Raw genomic sequence first — 21,300 nt, 5'->3', positions numbered from 1 at the left:
TAGTTCTCTGTAACCTGTCTTCTATACTTCTGCTACTAAAGGGATGCTTTCTAGGCCACAAACCACTCATTTTACTCTTGCTTAAAACCTCTTGTCCTAAGTTATTGACCTTTTACTGCGTACAAGGCACTTTGCTACCCATTGTACATTGTCTCCTCTATGAGAAGGGTACTAGTCTTTTTTCCATTTTAATGATTTAAAAAAAAAAAAATGAAGAAGAAAGAGATTGAGTACGTTGCCTAAGGTCTTATTGGTGGGAAGTAACAGACCCAAATCTTTTTCTCCCCAAACTTGAGTTTGTAAAACTGCTCTCCTGTAGTGACCCATTATGTCTGTAGCAAGTGTTTTCAAAGTGTAGCATATGAGACAGTCTTCTGGGTTTGGGAGGAGAGTGTTTATAGCACTATTTATATTTTACACCTTAGGTTTTAAGTATTTTAATTTTGCTAAATGTTTCATTATGTATGTATGTGTGCCTAGCTATACATATCCATACCAATTTATATGTGTCTAGATTATGAAATTTATCAAATTATTAGGTCTCACATTAAACTTATATGTTTCATGAAATATGTATTATGGTAGTGCTTGGGTGGCTCTGTTGGATGAGCATCTGACTCTTGATTTTGACACAGATCATGGTCTCACAGTTCATGAGGTTGAGCCCCACATTGGACCCATGCAGTGCAGAGACTTCTTGGGATTCTCTCTCTCTGCACCTTTCCTGCTTGATGTGCACTTGCTCTCTCAAAATAATAAATAAACTAAAAAAATATAAAATATATATTATGTATATGTATTTACACGTGTATTCATATATATTAATATCTCTATATTTTATATACTATATATTCCTGTTACTTTATCTATATACACTAACATATATCCTGAAATGCATGTCTATATATAGATAGACACTCTGGAGGTATGTGTTATATATACATACGTATGCATATATACATATCTAAACATAAAATTTAAAATATATATTTATAAAATAAAGACATTTACACATAAACAAATATTGCGTATTTTCACATTGGAAACCGAGCAGGGGTGGGCAAAGTATGCCCCAAGGGGCAAATCCAGACTTTTGTAAATAAGCTTCCTTGGAATATAGCTATTCCCATTCATTTATTCACTGTCTAGGTTACTTTTGCAATACAATGGCAGAGTTGAGTAGTTGTAACAGAGATCATAAGGCTAAAATATTTACTATTTGACCCTGTACAGAAAATGTTTGTGAACTCCTGGTCTATGGGATAATTTCTAAGCTCCCTAGCAATGTATAAACACCCTGCTGACTCTCCCCCTTCCCTTGCTCATAGGTGGTAGCTATGTGGAAGTACTGTTTGCAGCTACCTCAATATTAAATCCATTATCGTACCTCTGTGCTTTATGGTGCTTCCTTTCCCTGAGTTATCACCCTAGCTCCTTTGCTTGGTGAAATTCTGTATTCATTCTTTAAATCCAACTTAGTTTCCAATTCTTCCTACTCCAGTTTTTCAACAAGATAGAGTTAATCACTTTATGTAAAACCTTGGTTTGTGAGCATAAATCATTCCAGAAACATGCTTGTAATTCAAAGCACTTGTATATCAATGCGAATTTCCCCATAAGGAATATTGGAAACTCAGATAATTTGTTCCACAACCCAAAAATATTCATATAATAATGACTACAATACTGTAATATAATACAAAATAACACAGAAAATACAGAATATAAAGAAAAATAACTTAACCTGCATTTACCTTTGAAAACCTTCGGGGCTGGTTTGTGAGGGAGACCAGAGAGGAGGGTTACTGTGTAGGACAGCTTTCCCTATCACTAATGGAATCACTGCTATCTATTGGCTCAATGGAATCTTTTTCTTTTTTGTGCACTTTTAACAAGGAACCTATCCAATGACCTAGAATGAAGCAAAGTGTTCTTAAGCTTACTCTTGTGTGGAAAAGCAAAGGACTGTCCATAGGGACTTTGAAATGACAAAAAACTAGTGCCAGTTGTGGGCACCTTCCAATGTTCTGAAAAATCACTCATTTCTGCCAAACACTGTGGTCTGATACTGAGCATCCAAGCATGGGAGAAGATCACCCACAATCCTGCAGTGAGCAAGTGAGCGAGCCAGCGAGCGAGAGAGAACCATTGACTCCATTGTGATCATGTGATGTTTGACGTCACGTACTATTAGTATTTTTTATCGAGATAAAGTTTATTAGAAATGTTTGCTCACCTTGCAGAACACTCTCAGAACAAGTTACTCACATTCCAGGGTTTTACTCTATTTCTTTCTGTGTGATAACTGTATCTGTAAAATCTGTATAGTATCTGTTATTACTTTTATTGTATTAAAAATTCCTATATATTTTCCATTCATGTATCCACATTCATCCAAGATGTGAAATTTTGAATAGTGTGATTGATATCTCTCAGTTCAGATGTGTCTTGTGAATGATGTATAAATTGAATTTGCTAATGTTTCCTTCCCTTTTCCTTTCCCAGAAAGGAAACTACTGGAAAAACAGTAGTTTTAAATTGGTAGTAGATGTTCTAATTTTTGGTATCTTAGACTCCAGGAAGTACTTTATTTATATGTTTTATTTCTATTCGTGGAGTGTAAGTTCATTGTCAAAGGGTTTTTATGGTATTTATCTTTGAAGAAGATGGCACGACAGTGTCTTGTGTGTCCTGGACCAAGTGTGCTGAATTAAATGCTAAGTCTGTGTATATTGTTCAGTGATGATAATTTCAGGTAGTAGTCTCCAGAATTAGTAAATTAGTTAGTGGTCCTACACAATCAGAGATTTAACAGTATCATTTGTTTATTTTGCAAGAAATCATCATTTTGTGTGTCAACTTCAGTAACCTTCAGCTGATGTAGAACTTAGCTGAAAACTCTTTCAGTATTTCTGTATTATAGTTTAGAGGTAGGGATGTAAAGAAAGTTAAAGAAAAAAATATATAGGATTTTCCTGAACTCAGTTCTACTAGAAACCTGATACCAACTCAAGTTTTAGTATCACAATGGAATAATACTGGATAACACATCAACGTATACATTTTAGAAAACTGAGTGAGACTTGAAACAATAGACTCGCAAATTCTGAACAGTCTGTAGAGTGACAGTGTTAATAAGTGGATTGTGTTAGCTGGAATTTTCGAACGTCAAGGCTTTGTACCATTTGAAAGTACATTCTCCTGTGAATGAAGAACAATCATCAAGCTTTACATTTTCTCTTTTAAGGGGTTGAGCGGGAAAAAGAGAATCTGGAGAAGCAGATGTCAGATTTGAGGGTGCAGCTGAACTTCAGTGCAATGGCATCTGAGTTAGAGGAAGCGAAGCGGTGCATGGAACGAAAAGACCAGGAGAAGGCACATTTTGCAGCGCAAGTAGAGGTGACTTTGCTATTTTCAAGCTGTATTTGAAGGACATTAGTTTCGTTTCATAGAATTGCTTAATGAAGTTTTAATGTAAAGTTTGTGATATTTTATGAACTGGTTTGGGTAAACATAACATAAAGTTATATAGATGACTATATATAGAAATGTCTGTAGATTCATTTCTCTTTCATTTGGACCTTAAAGCCAGGAACCTATTAAACTTGGCAGTATTTTTGTTCTAGTAGCAAATTGAGCCCTTCCTTCAGACAGAAAGTACCTTTATTTGAAGGAATGGTGAATTGTCATTTATTTTGGGGGTGAAACTGGAAGACGGCACAGCAAAGAGGGTATTATTGGTATTTCTTCTTTGGAACCATGAATGTTTTTAAATCTCTGCCTACTGTGGAAGAGGTGGAATTATACTGCCTCCATTAATTTAGGGTGTGTGGTAATCATGAATGAGGTGTAAGTAGGTAGCTACCTTTCCCCATTTGCCTTTTTTTTTAAATGTGTATTTATTTTAGAGAGAGAGAGAGAGTGCGCACGCGCAAGTTGGGGAGGGGCAGAGAAAGAGAGAGATGTAGATTCTCAGGCTCCAGGCTCTGAGCTGTCAGCACAGAGCCTGACACGGGGCTCAAACTCAGGAACAGAGAGCTCATGACCTGAGCCAAAGTCAGACGCTCAACAGACTGAGTCACCCAGGTGCCTCCCCCCCCGTGGCCTTTTATCTAGCGTAGACAGGGTAATTATCTGAAAATATTAAAAATCAAAAGAAAGAACTTCATAAAAAGGAAATGTCTTAATTCCAATTATAATTACGCAAATTAGATCAGACATGGATGACACATTTAGAAATAAATATGTATCAGCCCTCCCTTTATATCTGTTTTTTCTTAGTGGAGTTGTATTCCAATTATAATAAGGTGCCATATTTGAAGAATTTTCTAAACTATAATGAAAGGTAGAAAATTGGTGTTGAAGATATCAAACTTTATATAACCCAAAGGAAATATTTAATGTTATGCTAGTCTGAGTTTCTTTTTCATCTTGGAAAGACGCATTTTCTTCATTTTCATCAATGGAAAAATGTATTTTAGATTTGCTTCAAGATTCAGATTGTAAAGCTGATGGAATACATACTTTTTACAAAGCCCTTTACATGTATAATAAATACTTATCAGAGACATTATGAGAGCAATTGTAATTTAGGACTTCAAAAGTTTGCTTCACAGGTATTGTTTTAACCCTTGATCCTGTTGGCAAAAGTGCTAAAATATTATTTTGCCAAAGTTAAGTATTAAAAAAAAAAACCCTATACTAGTAAATATCAAAGGTAGAAAAATTCCTTGGCTAACCTGTTTATAACCACATATTGGTCTGTCCTTCTTCCCTTCCTTCCTTTTCATTGTTTGATTTCATTTACCACTTGCAGAATCAGTTGAAAAAAAATCTCACATAAGCATTTAAAAAAATTACTTATAATAACCTAATAATGCCCTTATTCAAAGAGCCTGGCTTTCCCCTTGCCCTAACAATAGATCTTTTACATTTTCACCTGGATTAGGGAAAGGCTTGGAGTTCTCTTGGATTAGTTTGGGTTAATTATACAGGTTTGGATGTGAAAGACAATTGGACAGAGAAGTTGAGCATTTACTCACATATTAAACACTTAATGACTGTCTGTTACATGTCAGGCACTATTCTAGGTGGTGGTGACATGGCAATGAACAAAAGTCAGGCAGATTTCCCTGTCTCTATGCAGGTGACATTCTAAAATTGATGAAAAAAGTTCTTTGGGTTTGTCTCAAGTCTAATTCAAATTTATTTCGGAGGATGAAAATGTTTTTTTCCCTGTTACCATTAAAACGGCATTACAAAAAGATACTGTTTTTTCTGGAAGAAATTCCCATTAACCAGTTTTTATTTTCCTGACATTATTTTTAACAATAAAATAATTAAATTTATAACCATTGTTTTAGATTAAAAAAATTTTTTTAATGTTTATTTTTGAGAGAGAGAGAGAGAGAAAGAGAACACCACATGAACAGGGGAGGAGCAGGGAGAGAGGGAGACATGGAATCCGAGGCTCCAGGCTCTGAGCTGTCGGCACAGAGCCCAACATGGGGCTCAAACTCCTGAACCACGAGATCTTGACCTGAGCTGACGTCGGATGCTTGACCGACTGAGCCACCTAGGCGCCCCCCACCGTTTTAGATTTTATGACATTTCTGATTATGGCTTATTTTTCATACCTTGTGAAGGCCCTTTGAATATCTTTATTCCCAAGCTATTCTCAGAATGACATTTAGTGTACACTTTGTGAAGCTATTGGTCATGGATCACTCAATGTAACTTCTAACAGTCATTTTATTGAAATTTAACTGAAAGATACTTAGTCTCTATTTTTCAGATATGTTTGATAGCATTTATTTTTCAAAAATATTTGGTGTTGCCTTATACATTCTGTAAAGAATGGCTATTAATCCTCTTTAGTTCCTTTTTAGAAAGCAAATATGAATAAGACAAGATGCTCAGAATGTGACTGTTGGTCAGGCCCCCAAATATTTGCATAATACTCTTTCTTTTGGCTTGTTCAGTCAGTAATCTCTCTCTTTTTAATGTTTATTTGCTTAATTTTGAGAGATAGGGACAGAGAATCCTAAGCAGGTTCCACGCTGTGAGCACAGAGCCCAGCTTAAGGTACTTGATCCTAAGAACCATAAGATCATGACCTGAGCTGAAATCAAGAGTTGGATATTCAACCGACTGAGCCACCCAGGAGCCCCTAATCTCTTTCCTTCCTGAAGCCTTCTTAGACTCTATTAGCTGCAAGTGATAATCCTTCCTTCTGTACCTCATCCTTTTGCTCACATCACTAAAGTTCTTATGGCACCTTTCTCACACTGCCTTAAAGTAGTCTGGGTAGATGTCTTTAAAATTTCAAAATGAGTTGAAATGAAGGAGAAAGGGGACTGCATTAGAAAGTTGCCCTGTCAGTAGGACAAATCTGACCTTGATGTCCTTACCTTGGTGAACACCTCATGTTTCAAGATCTTGTCCTCACATCTGGAAACTTGAACTTTCTGTGTTCTAGAATTAATGTGACCCAGGAAACTGGTTCATACTAATAATGAAATTTACTAGAGCAGAGTATAAAAGAGTGCCAGCTCATTCATGTACCTTCTGGGGGTTTCTTTATGGATGTTTAAACACTGATCTCTTATGCAGGGCACCAGTCTCCCAGTTTTCTATATCTAGGTTTTAGAAGGTTGAATCAGTGACCGAAAAGTTGCTTGGTGAATACAGTCAGAGAATGATGTCTGAAGAACTGTTTGTTCCTGGCTATTGTAAGGCTCTCTCACCCTTTACCTTTCTTTACCATAGTCCTTGTAACCAGAGACCTGTTTATTTCCTTAGATTCCTGTCTTTATTTCTGGAGTATGTTGAAATGCCCCCCTTTTTTTTTTTTGTCTAACAGTCTTCTCAGCTTCCACTCTGATGCTCAACCTTCTGTTTGCATTTTCTTCTGATATGTTGCGGTGCACAGATTTTGCTCTGGGCTGTTTACCAGTATGCATTGATGTTGTAATTCAAACTTGTGGCATTCTGGAAGCCACTTATGAATTAAATACTTATATCTTTTTCAAATCATAAATGAGTATGGGTTAAGAACCAGGTCTTGTCTCTATACTCCTTTGTGCTCCTTGACAGTGTCTTACCCATATTAGTTGCTAAGTTAGTATTTGTTGACCAAAATCGTAAATTATACAATATTTTTGTGGTTATTTTTTAAAGCTAACATTTGTTGTCTGGTCATTTTTTAAAAGCAAGTTAAGGGTGTCTGGGTGGCTCAGTCGGTTAAGCGTCCGACTTCAACTCAGGTTATGATCTCACAGTCTGTGGGTTCCAGCCTCTCATTGGCCTCTGTGCTGACAGCTCAGAGGCTGGAGCCTGCTTCAGATTCTGTGTCCCCCTCTCTTTCTCTGCCCTTTCCCTGCTCTCTCTCTCTGTCAAAAATAAATAAACATTTAAAAAATAAATTAATAAAAGTCTGTTAATTTCTGGAAGAGTTGTCAGTATTCCAGAGGACCTTTGCTCTTTCTTACTGATGGCGTCAGTTTTTGTTGATCCAGAGTACACATTTTAAGCAGTTGTTTCACACAGGAGAAAAACAGGGAAAACACCTTGTAAAAACCGGAATGAAAGGTGCATTTGAGTTTGCATAATTTACCTTTAAAATTATACCTAAAACCTTAAATCTGTATATGCATAGAAAATACTAAGTACGTTTTTTTCTTCTTCTAAACTTGAGTTGAACCTCATTAACCTTGATAGGCTATTTGTATTCATAAGAATTCCAAGTATCCTTGATCATTGATTCCCCCTGATTTAATCTCAGCCTCTATCTTCCATCAACTTACTTTTCTTGAAAAAAAAAAAAAAAATTTGACTTTTAAATTCAATGAGGAACTTCAAAGAAAGGGGAAAAAAAAAACCCAAGGTGCTGTACATAATTTAGATTAAATGTTGAAAGTGATAATTGAGTGACAACTGACATGATTATTCATTAGCAGAAACTTGGGACTGTAATGCCATAATTTACTTTTAAAAAGAGGATAGTGGAAAACAGGAATGATAATCAATAATAACTTTTCTTTTTGATGATTAGTACATTAGGAACAGAAGGAAGGTTGTTCCTTTTAACGCACTTTTAATATAAACTCTTGATTCTTGGATTTCTTATACAAAGCTGGCTACTTTACTATGTACTTTGCTATAGTGTTATACAATACTATACAATATTACTTTTTTTTTTTTAATTTTTTTTTTTTTTGTTTTTTTCTTATTTTATTTTTGGGACAGAGAGAGACAGAGCATGAACGGGGGAGGGGCAGAGAGAGAGGGAGACACAGAATCGGAAACAGGCTCCAGGCTCCGAGCCATCAGCCCAGAGCCTGATGCGGGGCTCGAACTCACGGACCGCGAGATCGTGACCTGGCTGAAGTCGGACGCTTAACCGACTGTGCCACCAAGGCGCCCCGACAATATTACTTTTAAACCCTTCTTAGAGATCTTAATTGCCCTGTCTGTAATTTCTACTGTTCTTTTTTATCTGAATAATTTATTCCTTATCTAAGTGCTTGTTGTAAAATAAGGTATTATCTGAGTACTAAGTAGTACTTAATGCATAGATTATAAAGAAAACAAATATTGACAGCAAAGCTTTATAACAAAGGCTAAAATTGTTGAACCTAGTGGAGAGGAGATCTGTCTTTGTTATTAACCAAATTCACTGACAGTGAAACAGATTGCTAAGTCCACAGATGCTCTGTACTCCAAGTTCTTCATAAAGGCAATTACTGGCAGAGATGCCCTACGATAAAAACTCTAAAACTAAATAAACCTTGACACTTTGAGGAAGATTTAGTTTCTCAAATCTTACACCTATATGGGATAATAAAGGAATTCTAGGAGCTGTGAAGAGAGGCAGCTTTTACATTTTCTGTAACTTAGAGTTGCGTGAATATTTCCATAAAGCTAGAAAGTAACAGTGGACCAAATATTTTAAGTTTTCTTTTAAGGTATCACCAGTATTTGCTGTAGTTTATCATTTGAATACGGTCAGTAAAGCAATAATTTGGGAATAAAAGTGTCTATTTTCAAAATCTTTATTTTCTGAAGTCATGATATCTGTTTCATGTATTTTATGTATAAAATACATGTAAATTTCATGTAGTTTATGTATATATTGACATAAATTTCATGTATTTTATGTATATATTGAATATATATAAATTGAAAAGGCCTCTTTGTATATGTCTGTGGCGTGTGTGTGTGTGCGCGTGCACGTGCATAGACATAGTTGCATGAAGTTGGCGGGGAGAGAGGGAGAAACATTCCTCACAAAATAAGTATTGATAACTTATGTTAGTTATCTATTTGATATTAAAAGCAATTATAAGGATAAAATATACCTTTGGGGATAATTATTGAAGGACTTAACTATGGAAAAATACGTGATATCAAATGAATAAGGTAACGTTTTTGCAGAATCTAATTTATAGTTGTTCTTTTCTTGACTACCACAAATGATATTAAAGAGCTATAAAGTAGACTTTATAATAAGCATATTTGACTGTTCATGCATTATCCCTATAGTCTTTACAGTTAATTTTAGAGTGATTTTAATTGATAAGGTATCATTTTAAGTGGAGAGTTAAATTACATTTTAGATGTTTGTTTTCAGGCAACTTTCTACAAGGAGAAATGAGATTAAGCTCAGCCTCAAACAACAAAAAAGTCCGTGGGCCTGTAATACTCTTGAAAATGTTTGAATGGTATAAATTATCTTTACAAAACAAAGTTTTTAATAAGTAACACATGGCTAACATAAAAGTCAGTGTTAGCAACTTTTTTTTTTTTTTTTCAAATGTATTACACATTTAATTTCTGGTACTTGCAAGAAATATGTGTTGATGTCAGTACTTATTTTGTGGGGGAAGCTATCATGATGTTAGACTATTGTTTGCTCTTCCTTAGAGAAGATTAACCAGTTAGGCAAATTTTTGGCAATTGTCATTAAAGAGCAGTTTATGCGTTTGTTAATGGTGGATTACCTTGTTGTAGAACAAACTTCCTAGTGAGAAAAACTGGAAAAGCTGGGTAAGACATGTATTTAAAAAAAAATACATATATCTTTGAAGTTGTCAGAGAGTTATCTGGGTGCAAGGACAGGAGGAGTCCTGTGTTCTGCTGAGGAGTAGAGTGCAGAGTGATTAGTCTGACACTGGGTGCCACTCTTCCCCTGAAATGTCACAAACTGAGCAAGGCTTACCAATAGAGCGTAGGTTCGTGAAAGAAGCAGGGCCCTTGTAAACGTCCCACACTCTCAGTTGGGATACCCAAAGGGCTCCTGGGTGAGCGGAAAATGCACGAACAGTCACAGAAATGTAGCTTTGAATCTGCTGTGACGTTATCTGTCCCTACTCTAGCCATCTAAATAAAAGTAGATCTTTTGTGGGGGTGGGGGGAAAGGTATTATCCAGAGCCCTCGTGTTATTTCTGTAATTTGTCTTACAGTGTCTAGCATTTTATCAAAAACTTAGCAGTCATATCAAGAAACAAAACGCACATTACTAAAAAGCAAGATATAAGCAGGAAATAGAAATAGGTATATAGGCTGTTCAGATATTGGAATTAACACATCAACTTTAAAACAATGGTTATTAATATGTTAAGAAATTAGATCATAAGATACTTAATTCTAGCAGAGAACAGGACATTATAAAAAGAATAGAAATCTGAGAACCAAAATATATAGTAACTGAAATTAAGAGCTGGATAGGTAGGTAAGGTTTAACAGAAAATTAGACACCTTTTTTCTTATTCTTTTGAAGAAATTTATGAGGCTTCCATTCATATGTATGTTTAGGTTATATAATTTGTGGTTTGGTTACTGGCTTTATGATCTGTTTTTCTATCTTCTAATTGGTAAAAAGAAAAACAATTTATTCAGTCTTTCATTCAATTAATTTTTATTAAGGGTCTATTAGGTATTGAGTCTGGTGCTAGAATCAGGGGTTACACACATGAAATCAACATTCATTGCCCTCAATAAAGTCAAAATCACCGAACTTCTATTTAGCACTGAAGTTTCAGTTCACTAGAAAAGCCAGGCCCCCTTCACCCTTGAGAGGAAGAATCATAGTGAGACTTAAAATGAGGAACAGGGATGTGGGGGGTCTGAACCTTAGGAAGTCGGCATGAGGAGCCTCCATCCCTATGGTACCAGGATGGCCTCCCTCCTCCAATGGCAGAACAATAAATGTAAAAGCAAAGAGTCCTTGAAGACAAAAGCAGAAATACCTTCAAATATAAATTGGTATTTGGTGATTGAAAATATGAACGATGGTTTTATAGTCTCATAGGCTTAACAATTCCATTATTTTGTCACATTGGCCCGTTCTATTTGTCCCTTCTAGGTTACAAGAAACTGAGACACACTCAAATGAGGTTTCATGTAGGGAGGCAAGAAACTATCTTGACAGCTGCCCTACTGGGCTTCATGGAGAAAACAAATTTTATACATGTTACCACACTGACTCTGTCATTGAGACTCCTTAGATTGCAACGATAAGAAAACTTGAGGGTGCCTGGGTGGCTTATTTGGTTAAGTGTCCGACTCTTGGATTTGGCTCAGGTCATGATGCTGTGATTTGTGGGTTTGAGTCCCGGGTCAGGCTTCCTTCTGGCAGTGCAGAGCCTGCTTGGAAATTTCTTTCTCTCTCCTTCTCTTTCTGCCCCTCCCCACTTGAGTTCAGCACTCTCTCTCAAAATAAATAAACTTAAAAAAAAAGAAAAGACAAGACAGGGTGCCTGTGTGGCTCAGTTGGTTAAGCATCCGACCTCCGCTCGGGTCACAATCTCACAGTTCGTGAATTGAAGCCCTACGTCAGAGTCTGTGCTGATAGCTCTGAGCCTGGTGCCTGCTTCAGGTTCTGTGTCTCCCACTCTGTCTGCCCCTCCCCTGCTCACATTCTCTCTCTCCCCAAAATAAACAAACATTAAAAATACTTTAAAAAAAAATAAAGAAAAGAAAAAAAAAGAGAAAACTTGAGCCATTTTTAGATGACTGTCTTGGATTCAGCATTAATTCATTGGTACAGTCATCTGTGACCATGGTGGTGTAGTCATAGGACTCGACTACAGTCTTTTTTTTTTCCCTGTGAATGGATTTGAGTTACTATTGAGTATGAATTGCTTTCAAGCTAAGAAACTTCATTTAATTTTTCTTGTAAAGCTGGTTTACTAGCAACATATTTTCTTAGTTTTTGTTTACCTGAGAATGTCTTTATTGCACCTCATTTTAAAAAGATAATTTTGCTGGATATAAAATCTTAGTTGACTTTCTTTCAGCACTTTGAATATGTCATCCTGCAGGTTTTGTTTCTTCCTTGTTTCTCATGAGAAGTCTAATGTTAATCCCATTGCATTCCTGTTCCTGAGGAGCCACTATTTCTTGTACTGCTTTCAAGATTTTATCATTGTCTTTGCCTTCAGTGTTTGATTCGGATATGTTCTTTGTATTTAACCTACTTGCAGTTCATCAAGCTTCTTGGATATGTAGCTTATGTTTTTTTTTTTCATATTTGGGAAGTTTTAGCTATTATTTTCTCTTACATATTTTTTATTTGTGTCTCTCCATTCCATCTAGTGTTTTTTTGGTTTTTTTTTTAAGTTTATTTTGAGAGAGAGCACGTGTGCGCACAAATGGGGGAAGGGGCAGAGAGAAAGGGATAGAGAGAATCCCAAGCAGGCTACACACTGTTAGCACAGAGCCCGATGTGGGGCTCCAACTCATGAACCGTGATAGCATGACGTGAGTTAAAATCAGGAGTCAGATGCTCAACTGGCTGAGACACCCAGGTACTCCCCTCCACCCCCATCTAGTATTTCTGTTGCATGTATGTTGGTATCCCACATTTCTTTGGGGCTTAGTTCATTTTTATTTTTTCTCTTTCTCCTTAAGGTGGCATAATCTCCATTGATTCATTGAGCCTTTCAAATGAATTTTTTATTTCACTGGCTGTATTTTGCAACTTCAGAATTTCCATTAAAAAAATAATTTCTATCTTTTTATTGCTATTCTCTATGACATTGTCATTATACACTCTTCTTATTAAAAAAAATGGTTTCCTTGAGCTCTTTGAACACATTTATTAAAGCTTTTTAAAAATCTTTGTTAAGTTCAACATCTGGTCCCCCTCAAAGATAGTTTCAGTTGTCTTCTTTTTTCTTTGTAGAGGTCACACTTTTTATTTTTTGTTTATTTTTTATAAAGTTTATTTATTTTGAGAGAGAGAGTGCATGAGTGGTGGAGGGGCAGAAAGAGAGAGAGAGGGAGAGAGAGAGAGAACACCCCAAACAGACTCTGTACTATCAGCACGGAGCCACCGACGCAAGTCATGAACCTGATCTGAAATCAAGAGTCAGATGCTTAACCGACAGAGCCAACCAGGCACCCCGCGGTCACACTTTTTAGATTTCTTTTCATATGTACTGATTTTTATTGAAATGGGACATTTTATGTATTAAGCCTGGATACTAATTCCCCACCTTTTGGGGTTCGCTGTTACTATTTGCCTTTTTTGTCTCTCCTGTTACTCCTCAGAGGGTACAGCCTTAAGTATGTGTGGAGTCTCCTTGACAACCAGGGATGATTGTGGTTTTAGCTGGGTTCTCTTTGACTCTCTAGTTCCCTGACTCTCCCCATTAAACTTTTGACTTTTGGATAGTCTGATTCTGTTGATACCCTACCTGGCTTTATCCTCTCCAGTAATTGCTAGCTGATCTTTTTTTTTTTTTTTTTTTTTTGGACAATGCCCTGGAATTGTACCACAGTCTGATTTTATTAAAGACCGCTCTTCTTAGCTTTTTCCTTGACTCTCTCTATTAAATTTCTAGCTGATCTGTTGTTTCACTTGTTGCTACTAGTATTATGGAAATTACCAGCTTCTTAACCACTCGCCCCCAAGATCTTCATCATTTTTGACATCATCCTTAGACATTAATTTCCTTATGTTCTGTTACAAGTAAAGTCAGTCCCCTTAGAACTTTGAGCTCTCTGTTTATGTAACTTCCCTCTTCTCAGCTGAGCTCAGGGACTGTAGCCTGCTTCCCTCTGGGGTGGTGCCCCAGCTCTTCAAGTGTGGTGCCGAGTGGGGATGGTAGCCCCTGATCTTCTGAGCTTGTCTCTTCTGTTGTGGAACCTTCACTGTATGAGAGAGCTGGGGCAGGAGCAGTCTAAGTCTGCGATGCCTTCTGTCCTATGAGTAGAGGTTGGTTGGGAAAAGAGACCCTCAGTCCTTTGACTATGTCTATTTGGCATAGAGTTTCCACACATTCATCTGGGGGGTGATGGTCCCTCTATGGGTCCTTGAATCTAAGATGAAGGATGTTGTAAAATTTACTAAACTACTTTATATGTTAATAAGTGAAGGATGCATATAATAATCTCTAGGGTAACCACTAAAAGAAGAGTAATGGGTATTAGCTAATACAGAAGAAAAAAGTGAAACAATTAAAAATTATTTCCAGGGGTGTCTGGCTGGCTCAGTCCGTACAGCATATGATTCTTGATCTCAGGGTTGTGAATTCAAGCCCCACTTTAGGCGTAGAACTTACTTAAAAAAAAAAATTACTCCCCAAAGAGAACATAAAAGAAAATCTTCACAACATTTTGTAAATGAATATTTCTTCCAAAATTTCCACCTTACACTTGGCTGCATTAGGAAAATGAAAAGAACAAGCAACCCTGGGAGAAGATATCTGCAGAACATATATGTAACAAAAGACTGGTATTGTGTTTATATATCATTCCTGTATATTTGGTGACTTACGACTGTGCTTGGTTGTTTTAACATTTGTAAAGTATATGAGAAAATCCTATTAGTATCTCAACAGATAAAGCATTTATGAAAGTTCAATATCCATTAATTAGGGAAACTTTTAGTGTCCCTAGTTAAAAGGAAGAGAGGGAAACTTTCTGATACTGAAGAATATCTACTAAAAACCTATAGCAAATGTCATACTTAATAGTGAAATACTGATTTTATTTTATTTTTATATTTTTAAGTTTATTTATTTTGGGAAAGAGACACCGAGTACATGAGCAAGGGTGGGGCAGAGAGAGGGAGAGAGAATCCTAAGCAGGCTCTGCACTGCCAGCGCAGAGCCCAGTGTGGGGCTAAAACCCACAAACTGTGAGAGCATGCCCTGAGCTGAAGTCAAGAGCTGGATGCTCAACTGACTGAGCCACCCAGTCACCCCTGAAATACTGATTTTAAATGAAGGAAGCACTTTCCTCTATTCAATAATGTAATAGGGTTAATAGTCCAGGCAATAAAGGAAAAAGAAGGGTATCTGTTAGGAAAGGAATTAATAATGTCTTTATTTCCACCTGATATTTTTAAAAATCCATGCACTCTACAGGTAAATTATTAGCATTAACAAGTGAGGTATATATTTAAGCTAAGATAATTAAAACCACATATCAAAATAAAATGAACTTTGATCAGACCTTTAAGGCTAAACTAAAAACCACTGAATCATGTTCAGTCACATTGTTTCCACAAAACATGTTGTCCTAAGTACTGATTAAAAACAAATAGAATTTGTTTTGCACTCTTGGTTAATTTATGTAATTTATTTATTTTTTTTAAAGAGAATATACATAATCAACATTAAGCAAGAAAAGAATTCTACCTGTACATATGAAGAAGAAAAATTAGTGTATCAAGTCATTATATTAATATGAATCAGTGGCTGCTCTAGATTAGCATCATCTGGTAGCACTTTCAGCAGTGAGGGAGATGTTTTAAATCTGTGCTGTTCAATATGTTAGCCATATGTACCCATAGAGGACTTGAAATGAGGTCAGTGTGGCTGAGTTTTTAATTTTAATTTTACTTAATTTAAATATAGGTGGAACTTAAATGGTGGGAATGTGATTGGATGGTGTGAAATTAGGTTAGGAGCCATGTCTTATATTCCTGTGGGTGTAGAAAGCACACTGATTTTCCTTTGATTGTCTGAAATATGACCTGGCTGTGTTGTGGGAAGGTGGTGTTCTTGGACTTGATTGAGAACTGATTAAAGGAACATCCTTCATAGCCAGCCCTTTCTAAGTGTATAGGAGTCAAGAAAGGGATTTCTTTCTTTCTTTCTTTCTTTCTTTCTTTCTTTCTTTCTTTCTTTCTTTCTTTCTTTCTTTCTTTCTCTTTCTTTCTTTCTTTCTTTCTTTCTTTCTTTCTTTCTTTCTTTCTTTCTTTCTTTCTTTTATTGTGGTAAAATACACAAAACATAAAATTACCATCTTCACCATTTTTTAAATGTACAATTCAATGGTATTAAATAAATTCACATTATTGTACAACCATCCATTCTCATCCCCACTGAAACTCTGTATCTATTAAATAACAACTCCCACTTCCTATCTCCCTCAGTTTCTGGCAACCACTATTATACTTATTATACCACTCTGAGTACCTCACTGAAGTGGATTCATGTAGTATTTCTATTGATGTGGTTGGCTTATTTCACTTAACATAATGTCCTCAAGTTTTATCTATGTTGTAGCATATTGCAGAATTTCCTTCCTATATATTCCATATATGGAATCCATATATCTATATAGCTATATCTACACACACACATACATATATGTATGTATGTATATATATATATACTGATGCATAATTAAGTAAAATGAGGTCTATATTTTGCTTATCTATGGTATATATATTCCATATATGGTATACCATAGATAAGCAAAATATATATCACATTTTGCTTATTTATCCATCAGTTCATGGATACCTGGGTTGTTTCCATATTTTAGCAATTGTGAATAATGCTGTTAGGAATAATGCTGTGAGTGTATAAATATCTCTTCGAGACTCTGCTCCTAGTTTTTTGGGGTATATATCCAGAAGTAGAATTATTAGATCATATGGTAATTCTGTGTTTAATCTTTTGAGGAACCACCATACTCTTTCCCACAGTGGCTATACCATTTTATATTCCTATCAACAGTGCACAAGGGTTCCAGTTTGTCCACATCCTCATCAACACATGTTATATTCTGTTTTTTATTTATTTGTTTGTTTTTTAGTAGTAGCCATCCTAATGGATAAGAGGTGGTATCTCTAGAGATCATTATTTTTGTTTGAAACAGTATTAACAAAAGAAAAAAAAGGCTCCCCTATTCCATTTAGCCTTCCTTAGCTTTGATTTCTTTCAAGAAATCAAAATTGAGAAATTAAGAAAAGTTGATTTCTCTTAACTGCACAATGTTACTGTGTCACGTAAGATAACATGTCTGTTTTCTTTCAAATAAACCGTAATTCTCTATTAGAATGTAGAACGTTAATATTAAGTGTTAGGTTATATTTAATTTCTCCTCTTGACTATATGTCACGTAATTAGAGATACAATATTTCTTTAGTTGAACTATGTAATTTATGTTGGTCCTCAGCTGCCACATCAATATTGGTAAGAACACAGGTGTCTGTGTTTTATTGATGCCTGCTTTGTCCTAATACATTTCATAGCAAATGTATAATCAGAGGTTGTTCTGCTTCAATCAAAAGCAGTCGCAAATACCAACCTGCTTAAAGCAGAATAGTTTTATCCCATCTATATTCAAATTTTCTTCTCCCAAAGTGCTTGCTTTAGTTAAACATCAGAGTTGCAGAGTTAAAATTATCAGTCAGAGTGTGAGAAAAACTAAGAAAACACAAATGTACTTTGAGATAATGTGTGCCAGGGTCAGAACTTCCCCAGTGTGTTGCTGGGGCCTAGATGTTAATTATATGTCCCCTTGTGTTTTAAGTTGAATACTGTGAAGAAATGTGTATTTAAAATATTCCATGTAGTGAACATCATGACTAATGAAACAGAAGTTAATATTTTATTTCTTCACAAGGATATGAATGTATTTAATTAATTGAACATTATTTTCTATACTTTGCTTAAACTAAGTATCATGTTTCATTAAAAAGTACAAGGAAACTATAGTTGTATGAAGCAGATATGTTCTCATAGGATTTGTGGAGAAGTAATTATTTTTAATCACTGAGAAAGTCCAAGGAACCTGTTATTTGGGATTAATGTGCTTTAATGTATCTCTGCTTCATTTGACAAAAAGAAAATGATACTAGTATACATGGTCAAAATTAGAAGGATAGAAAAGACAGAAGGTTATATTGGTAAAGGAAGAATTTACTTGTGACATGGTTACTACAGTGGTCCCTGATGTGTAATGTGACTGATCCCTAACTCATAAAAGGGTTTGGATCAGTTATTTTTCCTTATTTTTAAGAACTTTTTAATTAAAAATTTTTATTTTTTGAGAGAGATTTGTAAGCAAGTTCCATGCTAAGTGTGGAACCTGATGCAGGCCTTGATCTCATGACCCTAGGATCATGATCTGAGCTGAAATCGAGTTGGACACACAAACCAGCTGAGCCACCCAGGTGCTCCTAGATCAGTTATTAAAGACAATTAATATGTATTTTGCTTGAATTAAAAAAAAATTGACTCAGATTTTAGGTATATATTCTACTTTCAGCCAATCATGACTTAAAAACAAAAAGTTTTAAATAGTGTGATCTCAATGAGTGATGGTCTAATTTAGCTGTGTGTAGCTATATTTTGGGGCTACCACACTTGTTTTGATTGATTTGAGTTCTTTTATTCAGAGACTTCCTTAACTCTCCTGACTGTGGAAAATTGATTAGTTGTCCTCTCACTATCAGTTCATAAAACACCTAAATTATACCGAAATGAATGAGTTTATCAAGACATGCAAGAATTTGTCAGGCTCGTTTCCCAATAGAGGTGAGTGGGGCATGGCTTAATTGAAAATCTGAGAATTTCAGGTGAAATACTGTTAAATCTGTCCTTTTGTTTATACAGTAAAGGCAAAACTTTATAACATCAGTTAGGGGTTAGTGTGGGAAATAGAACTGCTCTAGGTGTTTTATGCAAGTTGTTTATAATAATATTGGCAGATGTGGCTTGGCCTAGGCTTCTAAGAAAGGGTAGCATGAAGGGGGATATTCACTGCAGAACAAAATAAATTGTATCTATGAGACCTTGCTGGCCAGCAGCAAAAAGCCAAATTAGCAAGTATATTGTCTCCACCTCATTTCCACAGTTTAATTCTGTCTCTGTTGAGTCTGATTTGCCCCCAAACCTAGCTCAAGGGAGTACTGAACATTCAGTTTTGTAGCCTCTGTGGAATGGGAGAATGTATTAGAAGGAATTGGGCATAGGGACTGACTGCTTTTGGTCCTAAACCACAGTGCTAGTAATCAGGTTTTCTTTTAGCTGAGAAACATGACCTTGCTTTGTCTTTGAACCTAGCCCTGTGTCCATAGTTGGCACTCTGCGAATGCTGGCTGAATTCATGTTAATCCTAATATCATATTTACAAATACCGTCCTGTGCATTAGTAATGTTATATTCAATCCGTAGTTTCTTTGCAGGTTTTTGTTTTTTGTTTTTCAAGCCTCCTGTCCATTTTAGGTTTGTTAAAATCAAATCATCTATATATGCAAAGTCACATGGAAACTAAAATGTTCCAACATGCTAGAAAAGAGTTTAGCTTCAATAAACACACACACACACACAAAAAAAAATTTTTAGTGTTCTTTTTTTTTTTTTTTTTTCCTGTACTTGAATCAGTTCTCTTTCTCACCTGAGAAATTTGCATCTCCTTTTGGCTGTAATATCCCTATTCAATCAATGTTTTCATCTTGTGTCTTCTTTAAGGAAGTCATATTTTGGACTGGAATTAGTCTTATCTTTGTTCACAGAGTCAATATTAAGGTAATTAATTGAATTCTGTTTCTAATGGTGTTCTACTTGAGGCTTGTGTGTTACTTATTATCTTTAATGTCACTGTTTTTGTCCATATAAAGAACTGGATTTATATGCCTGTACTTTAAATATCGTTTTTGTTTCAGTATATCCTTTTGATATAGAGAGTTGCTACTTTTCACTGTGCTGGGTATTTAGAGACCTTATTGTGAAACAGATCATTCTGTTGTGGTTTTGTGTGTTTTTATATGAGAAATATCGTAATTAATAAGGGTGTTTTCAACCAAGGAAACTTGGTAACAAAAACACTCTTAAAATAACTGGTTGTCAATACCAAGATATAAAAACTCTTAATCTTTGTAGTAATTAAAACTTAAAAGTATTTATTAGTTTTGGTAAAGTGGGTATAATACAAATACATAATTGTAAACGTTTTTAATGTACTAAAAAAGTGTGTGGTGTGTGTGTTTATCTTCAACTGTGGTACCATATATTTGATGAATGTAAAACTGAAAGGCTAGAATTATAAGAATTAAAAGAAAAATTTATAGGTAATTTTGTCCTAGAATTTAGAGGGCAGTTTAATCAAACTGTTTGGGAAGATTGAACAAATTGAACAAGTGGCTTTTTCTCTGCACTGATTTTTCATTACTATATAGAGCCTTTACAAATAATTGTATTTCTATTTGGTTTGCCCCCGATTTGGAATCATTCATTTTCAAACATTGCAAAATCAAGTTAGTTTGAATTCTGACAAAAGATTATTTGCAAATGTTTGGGAGAGGTGTCTAGTTGATCGGATTCTCTTGCTGACCTTTTTCCCTCTTCCCCCTTCTCCTCTCAACACCATTTCCCATTTCCCCTGCCAACACCAGTATTAGGAGCACTTCCATCATGAAGGAAGCTACCGAAGGGAAACAGAGGACAGGAGTGCTAGGCACACACTTGCCCTGGCTGTGTCAGCTGCTGTTGACTTCTGAGACTGACTGCCACGGACACTCATTTTCTCTCTGGCTCTGTTTGTCTCTTTCTTCCCCCTGCCTCCTTCTCTTGCTCTCTTTCTCTTTATTACTTTCAATAGCAACTGCAAATTATCTTCTTTTTGATCCCTTAGCCACCGCCTAATGGTGTTAGCTCAGGGCTCTTTTCTTTTTGACAAAGAATCGTTGCTAGAAAACATTATATAAAGATAAGAACAGAGGTAGACAGTAAGAAATGAAACAGAAGTGTAGATTAGGTAGCATAAATTGGGAAGAGAGGCAAAATTTGAAATACAGAAGGAAGAATTGCTCACATACATCACATTTATTAAAAATAACTGTTATGTCTCTGTTTCCCCAACTACGCTGTGTGGTTCTCTGTAGCAGTAGAATGGAGAACCACCCCTTCTTATTCATCTTTTTGTCTCAGAAGCTTGGTTGTTGCTGAGTGCAGTAAATGTTTATTGAATGAATGAAAACATACCTGTATTTTCTTTGGAAAGACTGACAGGTGATTTTTTTTTTCTTGCTTTTTCTTTTTTTTTTTTTTCTA

General features: G+C 35.6%; 1 protein-coding gene across 16 annotated transcripts in view; it reads left to right on the top strand.

Annotated features, from left to right (window-relative positions):
- Positions 1–21,300, top strand: part of CEP128 (centrosomal protein 128) — a 383,862-nt gene that overhangs the window by 85,383 nt on the left and 277,179 nt on the right. For all 16 annotated transcript variants that reach the window (XR_006203977.1, XM_042943976.1, XM_042943963.1 and 13 more), the window contains one exon: positions 3,248–3,399. Coding sequence is in view for 15 of the 16 variants with exons in the window: in XM_042943976.1 (XP_042799910.1) it covers positions 3,248–3,399 (152 nt within the window). In the remaining variant the exon portion in view is untranslated. The remainder of the gene's footprint in view (positions 1–3,247; positions 3,400–21,300) is intronic.

The sequence above is a fragment of the Panthera leo genome, chromosome B3 (genome assembly GCF_018350215.1).
Source record: "Panthera leo isolate Ple1 chromosome B3, P.leo_Ple1_pat1.1, whole genome shotgun sequence".
NCBI classification, from domain to species: domain Eukaryota; kingdom Metazoa; phylum Chordata; class Mammalia; order Carnivora; family Felidae; genus Panthera; species Panthera leo.
This window is presented reverse-complemented; position numbering and strand designations above follow the sequence as displayed.